The 15,442-nt window shown below is 41.8% G+C and overlaps 1 protein-coding gene across 3 annotated transcripts in view; it reads left to right on the forward strand.

Annotated features, from left to right (window-relative positions):
* The window catches only part of TEX49 (testis expressed 49), a 104,264-nt gene that overhangs the window by 72,957 nt on the left and 15,865 nt on the right, over positions 1–15,442 (forward strand). The window contains exon 1 of one of the 3 annotated variants that reach the window (XM_049783626.1): positions 6,810–7,144. The exons of the other annotated variants lie outside the window; for them this stretch is intronic. Within the exon in view, the coding sequence (XP_049639583.1) occupies positions 7,066–7,144 (79 nt within the window). The 5' untranslated portion in view covers positions 6,810–7,065. Of the gene's footprint in view, positions 1–6,809; positions 7,145–15,442 lie in introns of those variants that run through there. 3 annotated transcript variants of the gene reach the window in all.

The raw sequence follows: 15,442 nt of genomic DNA on the forward strand, positions 1-15,442 counted from the left end.
ATGACATGATACTATATTTAGAAAACCCTAAGGACTCTACCAAAAAGCTTCTAGAAACAATAGTTTTGTATAGCAAAGTGGCAGGCTACAAAATTAACACGAAAATCAATGGCCTTATACACCAATAATGATAGGGACCTTATAAAAGCAATCTCGGGGCCGGAGAGATAGCACAGCGGCATTTGCCTTGCAAGCAGCCGACCCAGGACCTAAGGTGGTTGGTTCGAATCCCAGCAACCCATATGGTCCCCCGTGCCTGCCAGGAGCTATTTCTGAGCAGATAGCCAGGAGTAACCCTAGTGCTGCCGGTGTGGTTCCAAAACAAAACAAACAAAATATATATATATATATATTCATTCACAGAAACTCAAATACCTTGGAGTCAACTAAAAAGGTGAAGGACTGGGGCCGGAGAGATAGCATGGAGGTAAGGCATTTGCCTTGCATGCAGAAAAACGGTGGTTCCAATCCTGGCATCCCATATGGTCCCCCATCCCTGTCAGGAGCGATTTCTGAGCGTAAAGCCAGGAGTAACCCCTGAGTGCTGCCGGGTGTGACCCCCCCCAAAAAAAGGTGAAGGACCTATACAAAGAAAACTACAAAACACTACTTCAGGGGCCAGAGAGATAGCATGGAGGTAAGGCGTTTGCCTTTCATGCAGAAGGATGGTGGTTGGAATCCCGGCATCCCATATGGTCCCCTGTGCCTGCCAGGGGCGATTTCTGAGCCTAGAGCCAGGAGTAACCCCTGAGCACTGCCGGGTGTGACCCCCCCCCCCAAAAAAAAAAAAACACTACTTCAAGAAATAAAAGAAGACACAAGGAAATGGAGACACCCTGTTCATGTATTGGGAGGATTATAATTAAAATGGCAATAGTCCCCCAAACATTGTACATATTTAATGCTGTTCCTCTAAGGATACCCATGACATTCTTCAAAGAAGTAGATCAAACACTCCTGACATTCATTTGGTTTTTTTTTTTTTTTTTTTGGTTGGTTGGTTTTTGTTTTGGGGGTCACACTTGGCGGTGCTCAGGGCTTACTTGCTGTGGATGTGATGTGTCTCAGCAATTCTCATGGGTCATAGTACTTTCACGAGAGGAAAACGGGTACACAGGTGGACAAATATGAAATAATTGAAATATGCATTGTATGGGGAACCACATCTATGAGACAAGAGACAAACTTTACTTTTCTGCTGATGACACTTTAAGCACAGCTCTGGTATGCAAGGTATTTTCAGGGTAACAAAGGGCAGAGAATCTTAGAAGGAAGACGATACCAAACCCTAGAATATGCATATCTAAAGAACTAGGGAATGTAGGTGAGAAAGAGCCCTGCTAGAGGTAATGCGAAACATGAGATGGAGGTGTTCTGGTTTGCAAGAAGTTCGCAGCTTCTGGAAAGTAGAATTCAAGAAAGGCAGAAGCTATTGTTAGCACCATGAAGCTGAGAGCAGGAAAAAGCAAGTTGCTGGAAACTGGCTTGGCTCAACCTTTGGGTTGCAAATATACTAGCCAGTGGGAAATTTAGCAGTCTTTGGCGCTGAAAATTTCTATAAGATTGCAGGATAACTAAGGCTGAATTTCTAGTTATGCAAGGGAGACAAAGTCAAATAAATAAAAGTAAAGAGATATATAATGTCACAGCCATGTCAGAAATATAGCCAGTAATCCACGCAGGGATTATGATTGACTTCTCCAACAGGCCTTCTGGATGAAATATATTTCTTGGGGGAAATCAGACACTGCACTAGGAAAGCCAAAAGACATGTCTGGTGCGTTCTTCCCTAATAATGGAGACATGCATGCTGCATGCTTTGACACTTACTCCTGGCTCTGCGTTCAGAAATTGCTCCTGGCAGGCTCGGGGGACCATATGGGATGCTGGGATTTGAACCACCATCCATTCTGGATCAACTGCTTGCGAGGCAAATGCCTTAAGCTATGGTATCTCTCTGGCCCCCTGAATTTTATTTGGAACAAACACCCACAAATGGCTAAAGCAACCCTTAGAGAAAAAAAAAGATGAAAGGCATCACTTTCCCTAAATTTAAAATGTATTACAAAGCAATAGTCATTAAAACAGCATGTATTGGAATAAAGACAGATCCTCAGATCAATGGAATAGACTTGAGTATTCAGAGGATGTTCCCCAGACATGAAATCAAGAAATGCAAAATGAAGTAAGGAAAGCTTCTTCAACAAGTGGTGCTGGGACAACTGGTCAGCCATGTGCAAAAAAGCTAATTTGGGGGCCGGAGAGATAGCATAGAGGTAAGGCATTTGCCTTTCATAGAGAAGGTCATTGGTTCAAATTCCGGCATCCCATATGGTCCCCTGAGTCTACTAGGAGTGATTTCTGAGCATAGAGCCAGGAGTAACCCCTGAGCGCTGCCAGGTGTGACCCAAAAGCAAAAAAAAAAAAAAAAAAAAATTTTTAAAAAAAGCTAATTTGGACATCCATCATCCATCTAACACCATGTGTGCAAAGGTTATATTTGAATTGATTGAAGATCTTGAACTCAGAATCATAAGGTATATAGAAGAACATGTAGGTTCTTGACATGACATGACATTGCTACTAAAGGCATCTTCAAAATACTCAGACGAATAAAACAGAATAAAAGAGAAATAAGAGGTTAATTGAAACAAAACTGCTTTATCAAAGTTTATTTAGTATATATTTTCAATTCAGGTTAACATGAAGAAGCTTTATTTAGGCTCAAGCACAAATGCAAACTCATTTGTGTTTAAGAAAGAGTACCCCAACTCCATTGGCAGTATAGAGTAAACAATGGGATAAACAATGGGGGCACAGAAACTAACTTTGTAGGTTTCACACTAACAAAGCAGAAAAGGCTAAATGCAAACCATGCAATGACTATCAAGATGGACAGGAGATCTTTACTGAGACTAAAAATTGCCTAGTAACAATAGAGGATAAATTCCACTTACACAGAAATTGGGTGATATTGCTAGAATTTTATCCCCAGAGTATATCCAAGACCCTGACCAAAATATCAGTCCCTAAAGTTGATGAATAAATAGAATTTTACTGAATCTATATAAAAATGACTCTGTGACCATTTACAAATCTTTTTATTACTTATGGCTGTAATAAGCATATATTTATGTGATAACTTTGGCATGCTACAGCTTGAAAATTAAAATACTTTGAGGCTGGAGTGATAGCACAGAGGTAGAGCATTTGCCTTGTTTGTGGCTGCTCAGGATAGACCTGGGTTCGATCCCCAGCATACCAAATGGTCCCCTGAGCCAGGAGTGATTTCTGAGTGCATAGCCAGGAGTAACTCCTGAGCATTGCTGGGTGTGGCCCCCAAACCAAAAAAAATAAATAAAACCAAAATAAAATACTTTGATATATTGCAATATTTATCACTAAATTAACATTGATTGTATTAGATAATTATATTAATAAGTATAGTATACTGACATTTATTACAATGTGTAGTATATTACTGTGACTTATTAATTTTATATAGCTCTGCCTTAAAAAATTCCAAATTTACCCCCCAACCTAGTCCCCATTAAGCAACATTCTATTCTGTCATTATAAAAACAGGTTTTTTTGGTGGGACAGGGGAGCAAAAAAAAAAAGTTTTTTTTTCTGGCTGTTTCAAATTTTACAAATAAATTATATTATGCAAAGAAAATAAAGGCATTTTCAAGGAGGAAACACTTCTGTCCCAACAAAGGGAAGTAGATATAAACATTAAACTGAGAAGCTTCTGCACCTCACAGGAAACAATGACTAGTATACAAAGGCTACCCACAGAATGGGAGAAACTATTCACCCAATACCCATCAGATAAGGGGCTAACATCTAAGATATACAAGGACTGACATAACAAGAAAAAAAAAATCTAACCCTAAAAACAGAGAGAAGTAAAACAGACACTTTCTTGAAGAAGAAATACAAATGGCCAAAAGGCACATGAAAAAAATGTTCCACATCACTAATAATCAGGGAGATGCAAATCAAAACAACAATGAGGTACCATCTCATGCCACAGAGACTGACACACATCACAAAGAACAGGAACAATCAGTGCTGGTGGGATATGGGGAGAAAGGAATTCTCATAAGTCCAGCCCTTATGAAAGACAATATGAGGGGCCGGAGAGATAGCATGGAGGTAAGGCGTTTGCCTTTCATGCAGGAGGTCATCAGTTCGAATCCCGGCATCCCATATGGTCCCCCGTGCCTGCCAGGAGCAATTTCTGAGCCTGGAGCTAGGAATAACCCCTGAGCACTGACGGGTGTGACCCAAAAACCACACACACACACACACACACACACACACACACACACAAAAGACAATATGGAGATTCCTTAAAAAAATGGAAATTGGGGCCGGAGAGATAGCATGGAGGTTAATGCGTTTGCCTTTCATGCAGAAGGTCATCGGTTCAAATCCCGGCGTCCCATATGGTCCCCCGTGCCTGCCAGGAGCAATTTCTGAGCATGGAGCCAGGAGTAACCCCTGAGCACTGCCGGGTGTGACCCAAAAACCACAAAAAAAAAAATGGAAATTGAATTCCCATATGATCAAGCTATACCACTCCTAGGGATATAACCAAGGAACACAAAAACAATACAAAAATGCCCTCTCCATGACAATGTTCATTGCAGCTCTATTTACAATAACCAGAATCTGGAAACAACTAAGAATCCCTTCAATAGATAAGTGGCTAAAGAAACTGTGTTGCATATACACCATGAAATATTATGCAGCCATCGGGAGAGATGAAGTCATGAAATTTTCTTATATATGGATGGACATTGAAACTATTATGCTGAGTGAAATGAGTTCGAGGAAGAGAGATATACACAGAATAGTCTCATTCATCTGTGGGATTTAAGAAAAATAAAGACAGTCTGATAATAATACCCAGAAAAAATAATGAGGCTTGAAAAGCCTGGACCATGATATCAGGTTACCACAAAGATTGGTGAGTGACAGAAAAAATAACCATACTAACAACTATCATGATAATGGTAGTGAGTAAGAGAAATAGAATGTCTCAAAGACAGGCAGTGGGGTAGGGGAGGAGGGAGATGGAGGGCATTGGTGGTGAGAAGGTTGCACTGGTGAAGGGGGGTGTACTTTTTTTTGTGTGTGTTTGGTTTTTGGATCACACCCAGCAGTGCTCAGGGGTTATTTCTGGCTCCAGGCTCAGAAATTGCTCCTGGCAAGCACGGGGGACCATATGGGATGCAGGGATTCGAACTGATGACCTCCTGCATGAAAGGCAAACACCTTACCTCCATGCTATCTCTCTGGCCCCGGGGGTGTACTTTTTTATGACTGAAACCCAACTACAAATATGTTTGTAATCATGGTGCTTAAATAAACATATTAATCGGAAAACAAAGTTCACATACAAAAGAATAAGCATTATATATAATATATATTATAAATAAACTGGGTCTTCTGCATGCAAGCAGAGCTATCTCTCCATTCCCATAGGTAATTTACTATCTCTGGGGGAGAAATTCAACCTGGATCAACCTGGAAATGTTCAGGGTCTACTGCCAACTCTGTGCTTTAGGGATTGTTTCTTGCAATGCTCTGGAGGCTGGGGATGGAACCAGGGTGATCCACTTACAAAGCAAGCAATTTTGTCCCTACACTCTCTAGTCTAGTAATTAATTTTTTTAGTCTAGTAATTTAATTTTTAATTAAATGTTAATAATGTTCCAGCAACCAGCTCACAAAATTACTGAAAATGTAGCAAGTATCTCTTGAAAATCAATAAATACTGACTCAACAAACTACATCCCTGTTTCTTAAGAATTCAGATTAAAATAAATTTCATTAAATTTGTTATATGCTAATCACTATGTCAAGGAAGTTATCAAACATCTTATTTATTATAACTCATAAAATATTACTATATATTTTTATTGTAATAATTTTAAGAATAAATTATTACTATATATTTTCTATTGTAACTGTTTTTAAGTTAGTGAATAGGTGACAAAAAGTTAAAAACCACTTACTTAGAATGAAGTGATCACAGTTAAACATAAAGCTAAATTCAGTGTGTTACTCTCCCTTTTGGCAGAGTAGGGCACTGCCAGGAAGTTGGTCTTGTTTAATATTTAGAGTATATCTGGTGGTGCTCAGGGCTCACACCTGGTGGGTCTCAGAAGCCCATAGGTTTATGGGCTTCTAGGAATTTAACCTAGGTCAGCCAATACATCATCAGGGAATGCTCAGGGGTTACTCTGGACTCTGCACTTCTGGAGGTGCTTAGAGATCTAGATGGGATGGTGGGGCATAGAATCCAGGTTGGCTGCTTGCAAAGCAAATACCCTGCTCTCTATCCTATCACTCCATCCTCATAGTATCATTCTTTTTTTATTTTTATTAAAAGAATGGTTGGGACAGACAGTACTATAGGTAAGGTATTTGCCTTAGACAGAGTTGACCCAGATTCAATCCCGGACACTCCATATGGTCTCTGATCCTGCCAAGAATGATCCCTGAACATGGTACCAAGAGGAAGGCCTGAGCATAGCCAGATGTGGCAAAAAAAAAAAAAAAGTAATTAGGGGGAATTAGGGGGCTAGAACGATAGCACAGTGAGTAGGGCATTTGCCTTGCACGAGGCCAACCCAGGACTGACTTGGGTTCTATCCCTGGCATTCCATACAGTCCCCTGAGCCTGCCAGAGCAATTTCTGATCGCAGAGCCAGAAGTAACCACTGAGCACCTTAAGGTGTGGCCCACCTGCCCCAAAAGCATAATTGGTTCAGTCAGATGCCTCTCATATGGCAAAACTAAGATTGAGCTCAGTTCCATGCTTTTTCTGTCACGACCAAAGATAAAGGCAAGAAAGGGGTACTAGTACGTGATTCCTCCATTTTCCTGAATTTATTTTACTCTCTCCCACTCCAGCTCCTTCATGAACCATAAATCCTGTACCTTCTTAGACAAAGGGAGTGTCAGTTATGGTAATTGTTTAGGAATTGCCATGGCTACCACAGTCCAGAACTCCAGCTTGAACATTCCAGAAGAGGATAGGGAGAAGTTAAGATGGACTTCTTCCATATACATCTGTTGGGGTACCAAAATTCCTTTCGAAACAAAAAAATTAACACAATTGAAGAAACAAGTAAGGAGAATATGGAATAGAGAATTAGAAAGCTACTTTCTAGCCATTTATTTTCCTACTTTGGATTAGGTATTCCCTCCCTCTCAGATTAAGTTAAACCAAGTACCAGCTACTTAATTAGCAACAATTTAACTAAAATTATGGAGTTGGGAAAGGAGCCATTTCACTTTCTTCTATAATTTAAATGTGTATTATGACACCCAATTTATATAACTAAATTAATGTTTCCTTACTCATTTGCTAGCTCATTAATCACTTTTGGCAAACTCGGGACTACATGGGGAGTGGGGATCAAACCTAGGTCAATTATATGAAAATCAAGTGCCCTACCCACTTGTGCTATCTCTTCAACCCCCTTTTAGCCAGTATTTATCAAACACTATCTATGTACTAGGCCTTATATTGGTGACTGAGCTTTCAAAGATGGAATGGATAAGGGACCTATCATAAAGTATATATATGGATATAAGTAAAAGACCATGCAGGAAGCAGAGTAATAGCACAGCAGGTAAGGAAGGCATTTGCCTGGCACATGGCTGACCCAGGTTCAGGACAGCCTCCCATAGGGCCTCCCAAAACCGCCCCCCCCAGGAATAATTTCTGAGTGCAGAGCTAGAAGTTCAGCAAGATGTGGGCATCCCCCACAGAAAAAGATCGTGCAGGGGCCATGTGTGTGATAGTACAGCGGTAGGGCATTTGCCTTGCACACGGCTGACCCAGCACAAACTTGGGTTTGATCCCTGGCATCCCCTGAGCCAGAGTGAGTTCTGAGTGCATAGCCAGGAGTGGCATAACCCCTGAGCATCACCAGGTGTGGCCCAAAAACAGAAAAGAAAAAAACAGATAATGCAAAGAAAATAACTTACAATATAGCATTAGATAAAATTAAAAGCAAATGCCTATGCAATCAGGAGAGGATGAACCTGATAGTGTTGGATTGAAATGATAATCAGGGAGTCCTCTAGACCTCTGAAATGCTTCTAGAATCTAGTGTAAAGGCTGGTTGCAGTTTACTATGAAACTGGAGAATATATACTAAGTATAGCAGACACTAAAGCACAGTCACAGGAAGTGAATAACTAGAATTTTATACACAAAGAGTGTGATAAATTGATTTTTAGTATTCTATTAGGTCCTCTGTCCTCTTTTCTAATTTCATCAAAGGAGATTTCTTACATATGAGTTTCCATAAAAAGATTTCATAAAAGATTCTACTGATAAACCCTATAAATGAAGAGTGATGCCGGCTATAGCTGCTGTCTTCGCAAGTGGGGCAGAATTTGGAAGTGTAGCTGTTTGCCGCTTTGGCCATGCGTCTGCAGCTGCAGAGCCACATGGCCTGGGATGGCAAAGAAAGGTCTCTCCATCCATCCATCTCTATCCAGTACCATCATTAATTATTTAACACTACAATTGGCACCCGGAACTTGGATGTAAACCCTGCACTCAAGAAAACAGCGATGATGGTGAGATTTCTGCTTTTCAGTTTCATTTTGGCTCTTTTTGAATGGACTGAGCCCCAAACCCTGGGCCATGTGCCATGATTTTCAAAAATGGCCGACACCCCATCTGGGGGCTCAAAGGCCATTGAAACAAAGGTGATGGAAGCTTGCATCACCTCTATCCCAGGCCCAGGACTTAAACTTTGTTACAATAAACAAAAACCTCGGCCTCCTCAAAGACTGATTAAAAGCCTAGATTGGAAACGGAGAAGAAAAAAAGACTATTGAAAGTGAACTGATTTTCTGAGAACAACCTTCGACTTGAATTTGGATTTCAACTTTGAAAATTTCTAACTGGACTTTTAGCCTGAATCACTTTGAATTCTGAACACCCAGATGCTCACGGTGGAGAAACTGCAGCCACAGATGCATGGCCAAAGCGGCAAAGAGCTACACTTCCAAATTCTGCCCTGCTTGTGAAGACGGCAGCTGTAGCCGGCATCACTCTTCAGCGATTCAGGCCAATTTCACTGAGGCCGGGTGGGGCAGAGAAGAGGCTGAGCACCCTAGCTGCAGAGGACAAGCTTCTGCTCGCACCAGAGGCAGCAGCTCATGAAACGGTGACAGCAAACCCAGTTCCGGAGCCGCTGCGGGCCCAGGATCCCATAAAGGTGAAGCCACATGGAAACGGCAAAAGCGGCGAGCCTGGAATCCGCCCTCCAGATCAAGAAGGTGAAGCAGCTCGAGCAGACTTCTATGGGGCCTGGGACTATGGAAGTAAACCGCGTGGTGAGAACAGCGTGGGACAAATTAATCATCTGGACATTTGGTTTTAGGTGAAGGGATTTCACAATTGGTGTTGGTATTGGGTAAAAGTTAGGTAGTAGTGTTAAAAAATTTTAAAAAAGGAAAGTAATACAGCGTAGCCCATTTAAAGATCTTAAAAAATAACCACCTGCATCTAACTGTAATCTAAGTCATGTTTTTTTTTTTGTTTTTTTGTTTTTTTTGGTTTTTGAGCCACACCCGGCGGTGCTCAGGGGTTACTCCTGGATGTCTGCTCAGAAATAGCTCCTGGCAGGCACGGGGGACCGTATGGGACACCAGGATTCGAACCAACCACCTTTGGTCCTGGATCCGCTGCTTGCAAGGCAAACGCCACTGTGCTATCTCTCTGGGCCCCTAAGTCATGTTCTTGCCAATTAAATATGCTTTATTGTAATTGCAAAATGTTTTAATGTGTATTTTATTGTATTAAGCCTGTTTTTTAAAATGTATGTTATGCATTTATGCTGTAGTACTTGTGTTTAGGGAAAGTTTATAGGAACAAAAAGTTCCCCCAAGAAATAGTTTATATAGTATTATAAGGTATAGGAACATAAAAGTTCCAGGATAGTGCTTGGTAAAAAAGCATTAAGAAAATTTTAAGTTACAGGTGCATGGTATATTTTGCAGAAATGTTATGTTTTTGAAAAGGGCTGGTATGTTAATTTTCACTTTATTACGTTGTTGCTTTGGAAATACTACCCGCCTTTATCTCAAGGCAGGGTCAGGATTACAAAAGCTTCATTTTTATTTCAGAGAAGGGGGAGATGTGACTCCACCTGGATTTAGGTGTATCTACATGAGACATGCCCATTTCTGGGAGGGGTCTGGGGAACCAGATATTACCTTAACCTTACCTGCAAGACCCCTCCCATTCTGAGGAGTGGTCTTGGAAGGTTATATAAGGCCTTTGACCCAGGGGATTAGGTCTTTTTGGTCTTATGCCAGGATGGAGGTTGGAGGTGACATGGATGAAAGAAATTAATATGCAGGGCAAGCTAGGGATATCATGCGTAAATGGTTAAGATTCACCACACATGTGGTGGATAGGGTATGAATAAAGCTGATACTTCCTGAAGCCTGACTGTGAGTGAGATTTCTACCCTCCGCTCTCCTGAACCTCCAGACCCGTCGGCTGAAGGGGGTTGCAGAGCCACATGGCCTGGGATGGCAGAGAAAGGCCTCCATCCACCATCCAAGTCCATCCTAAGGGCTTAATGCAATAATAAATTCTTCAATAGCCTGTACTAGCCCTTACTTGTTCCCCACCAATTAAATCCCAATGTTATGATATAGGCCTACAAATATCTCTAAAGAAGAAGCCATTCTTCACCCTCTCACAGAAAAACTTAATCTTCTGCAAAAAAATTTTTTCTTTTTTTCTGAGAGAGAACTGAACATTGAGTTTGCCATCTTAATTCCCCTTAGTTTGCTTGCGTTCTTTCTTTCTTTCTTTCTTTCTTTCTTTTCGTTCTTTCTTTTCTTTCTTTCTTTCTTCTTTTCTTTCTTTCTTTCTTTCTTTCTTTCTTTCTTTCTTTTCTTTCTTTCTTTCTTTCTTTCTTTCTTTTCTCTTTTCTTTCTTTTCTTTCTCTCTTTTCCCCTTCCTTCCTTCCTTCCTTCCTTCCTTCCTTCCTTCCTTCCTTCCTTCCTTCCTTCCTTCCTTCCTTCCTTCCTTCCTTCCCTTCCTTCTTCCTTCCTTCCTTCCTTCCTTCCTTCCTTCCTTCCTTCCTTCCTTCCTTTCGCTTTTGGGCCACACCCAGCTGTGCTCAGGGGTTACTCCTAGCTATCTGCTCCAGGGGACCATATGGGACACCGGGATTCGAACCAACCATCTTAGGTCCTGGATCAGCTGCTTGCAAGGCAAACACCGCTGTGCTATCTCTCTGGCCCCCTTAGCTTTCTTTTTATTTTTGTTATTTAATTTAAAAAACTTTGAGTCACCATGAGAGACTGACTTAAAAAGTTATTGGTTGAAGGGGCCGAAGCGGTGGCGCTAGAGGTAAGGTGTCTGCCTTGCAAGCACTAGCCTAGGATGAACCTCGGTTTGATCCCCCCGAGTCCCATATGGTCCCCAAGCCAGGAGCGATTTCTGAACACATAGCCCGAAGTAACCCCTGAGAGTCACTGGGTGTGGCCAAACAAAACAAAACAAAAAGTTATTGGTTGAGTTTTAAGTTATACAATGTTCCAAAATTCATTTCTTCATTTCCTATCACAATTTTCCCAATTTTCTCTCCTTGCCACCCCAGCCTGTTTCTGTAACACACTATTTGGGGGGGGGCACAACTGGCAGTGCTCAGGAGTTACTCCTGACTCTGGGATCAGAAATTACTCCTGGCAGGCTCAGGACCATATGGGATGCCAGGGATCAAACCAAGTTTCGCCCTGGGTTATTCACATGCAAAGTAAATGTCCTAAAGTTGTGGCCCCATACACTTTTTGTTTGTTTGTATTTTGTGTTTTTTTTTTGGGGGGGTGGCACTCAGGGGTTACTTCTGGTTCTACTATCAGAAATCGCTCCTGGCAGGCTCTGGTGACCATATGGGATGCCAGGATTTGAACCAAGTCCATCCTGCATGCAAGGCAAATGCCCTGCCACTGTGCTATCTCTCTGGCCCACACTTCTTTTTTTTAAACAGTGGTTAAAAGGTTGTTCATAATGCAGTTGTTTGTTTTCCACAGATAAAGTTTCTCATGACTGAGTTCATGTACAGTCATACAATGTACAACAACCTTCACCAGTGCACGTTTTCTTCCACCCATGTCCCCAGTTTCCCTCACACCCTCCCCATGTCCTCTCTCCTTCCTTCCTCTCTCTGGGACATACATTTTTCTTCTCTCTTTCTTTCTTCCTTTTTTCCCCCTTTTAGACACTTTAATTTGCAATACAGTGCACATTTTCCCCCATCAATGTTCTCAATTTTCCTCCCACACATCCTCCTCCACATGCCTCTGGGGCAGGAATTTTACTTCTCTCACCCTCTCTCTCTCTCTCTCACTCACCCACCCCTTTTTCCTTAGATGGCACCATGGTTTGCAACCGTCTAACTGAATGGGTATCATGCAAATTACTTTACTTTCTTTCAATTCTCAGTTCTTGTCCAGGGTGTTCATGTCACGAACTGATTAGTCCTGGCACTAAGGAATCTTCTGGGGTCCCTTGGAAGGTGGATGCACAAAGTCAGTGAAGGGAAACAGGGCAGAGAGTCAAGTTGGGTTCAAGTTCTGTTCCACTTATTCAAAGCAAAAGGTGAAATACTTATACTCAATTTTTTTGGCAAGGCATATTTTCAGACGAAATTAATTTACCAAAAAAGCACAGGAGCAAATTGGTCAAGGCAGATTCTGACAGAGGCCAGTTTTGCACTCTTGAGCCTCTTTTGCTTTCTGAGGATTTTAGCCAGCAAGGTCAGTTCCCAGAGTGTTATTTATTGTTTTGGCCTTATTCCAGTTCATGCATTCTAAACTGGGGCTTGAAATGTTAACCCTTGATATGACTGCATGTAGGCTAACAACAAAGTTAGATTTGAGAGTAATAATTATTCTGTGAAGCTAGATAAAGAATACTTGAATCTATGCAAATGTTAGATCTAAGTAATCTTTAGAATGCTAGCTGAAGTTATGTCTCAAATAATATGTATGCTTCATCCCCCCCTTTTTTTTTCCTGAATGCCTCATGGACAGACAACCAAGGTTTTTCAATAATGACTGTGAGTATAGGTTACTCTTCAGCATCCTTTCCTACAGGTGCTACTTTTCAAATGCCCTTGCTGTGAGTACAGGCAACTTTGAAAAGTTCCTATAATAGTAGACAGCTTTTTTTTTTCTGTTTTGTTTTGTTTTTGGGTCACTCCCGGCAGCGCTCAGGGGTTACTTTTGGCTCTATGCTCAGAAATCGCCCCTGGCAGGCACAGGGGACCATATGGGATGCCAGGATTCAAACCACCGTTCTTCTGCATGAAAGGCAAATGCCTTACCTCCATGCTATCTCTCCAGCCTCAATAGTAGAGAGCTTTAAAAAGACCTTCCCTCAGGTAGCAAGGGCCTTTACAAACATGGTATCTTCCTAGATCTCAGGGTCTGTTTATATGAGAAATAATGTAGCATATCTTCATTTCCAAATATTGTTGTCATAGATGTCCCTTCTCTAACTGCACTTCCTGCCCTATCATTTCTTTTCTTTTCTTTTTCTTTTTTTTTTTTTTTTTTGGTTTTGGTTTTTGGGCCACACCCGGTGGTACTCAGGGGTTACTCCTGGCTGTCTGCTCAGAAATAGCTCCTGGCAGGCACGGGGGACCATATGGGACACTGGGATTCGAACCAACCACCTTTGGTCCTGGATCGGCTGCTTGCAAGGCAAACACCGCTGTGCTATCTCTCTGGGCCCATGCCCTATCATTTCTATTGGTTTTTTGGTATTATTCTCATGCTATGGTCCTTTTTTTAATATCTTGCAAGTAAATGCAATCATTCTGTCTTCCCTCTGACTCATTTCACTCAGCATGCTATTCTATGTGTATCCATATATAACTAAATTTCATGACTTCATTTTTCCTGGTATTCCATTGTAGAGGTACAGAGTCCAAGTGATAGCATAGAGGTAAGGTGTTTGCCTTGCATGCAGCTGACCTTGGATGAACCCAGGTTTGATCCCATATGGTCCTTTGAGCCTTCCAGGAGCGATTTCTGAGCCCAGAGCAGGAATAACCCCTGAGCGCCACTGGGTGTGGTCCAAAAATTACAAACAAACAAAAACCATTGTAGATGTGTAATAGTTTCTTTGTCCACTCATCTGTTCTTAGGCACTTGGGTTATTTCCAGATTCTGGTTATCGGGAATAATGTTGCAATGAACATAGGAGTGCAGATGCCTTTTCTACATTGTTTTTGGTTGTATTCCCAGAAGCAGTATTGCTGAGTCAAATGGAGGCTCTGTTTCTATTTTTTGGAGAAATGTCCATATTGTTTTCCAAAACGGCTGGACTAGTATATTCCCACCAGCAGTGAATGAAAGTCCCTTTCTCCCTGCATATGCACCAGCACTGGTTGTTCTTGTTCTTTTTAATGTGTGCCAGTTTCTGTGATGTGAGATTGATATCTCATTTTTATTTATTTTTATTTTATTTATTTATTGGTTTTTGGGCCACACCCGGCGGTGCTCAGGGGTTATTCCTGGCTGTGTGCTCAGAAATAGCTCCTGGCAGGCACGGGGGACCATATGGGACACCGGGATTCGAACCAACCACCTTTGGTCCTGGATCGGCTGCTTGCAAGGCAAACGCCGCTGTGCTATCTCTCCGGGCCCTGATATCTCATTTTTATTTGAAGCCCTCTACTGATTAGTGACATGGAATTTTTTTTATTTATTTTCTTTGTTTTTGGGCCACACCCGGCAATGCTCAGGGGTTACTCCTGGCTGTCTGCTCAGAAATAGCTTCTGGCAGGCTCGGGGGACCATATGGGACACCGGGATTTGAACCAACCACCTTTGGTCCTGGATCGGCTGCTTGCAAGGCAAACGCCGCTGTGCTATCTTTCCGGGCCCTGATATCTCATTTTTATTTGAAGCCCTCTACTGATTAGTGACATGGAATTTTTTTTATTTATTTATTTATTTTTGTTTTGTTTTTGGGCCACACCCGGCAGTGCTCAGGGGTTACTCCTGGCTGTCTGCTCAGAAATAGCTCCTGGCAGGCACGGGGGACCATATGGGACACTGGGATTCGAACCAACCACCTTTGGTCCTGGATTGGCTGCTTGCAAGGCAAACGCCGCTGTGCTATCTCTCTGGACCCAACATGGAATATTTTTTAATTTGCCTTTTGGAAATTAGTATTTCTGCTTTGAGAAAGTTTCTATTCATCTCTTGTCCCCATTTGTTTGTTTGTTTGGGATTAACACCAACATGTACTCAGGGAATACTCTTGGCTCTGCACTCAGAAATCACTCTGAGAGATTGAGTATAGTGTAACGGATATGGTGACTGCTCTCCATGCAGCTTACCCCGGACAAACCGCAGTTCGAATCCCGAC

This window comes from Suncus etruscus, chromosome 11, assembly GCF_024139225.1.
Source record: "Suncus etruscus isolate mSunEtr1 chromosome 11, mSunEtr1.pri.cur, whole genome shotgun sequence".
NCBI classification, from domain to species: domain Eukaryota; kingdom Metazoa; phylum Chordata; class Mammalia; order Eulipotyphla; family Soricidae; genus Suncus; species Suncus etruscus.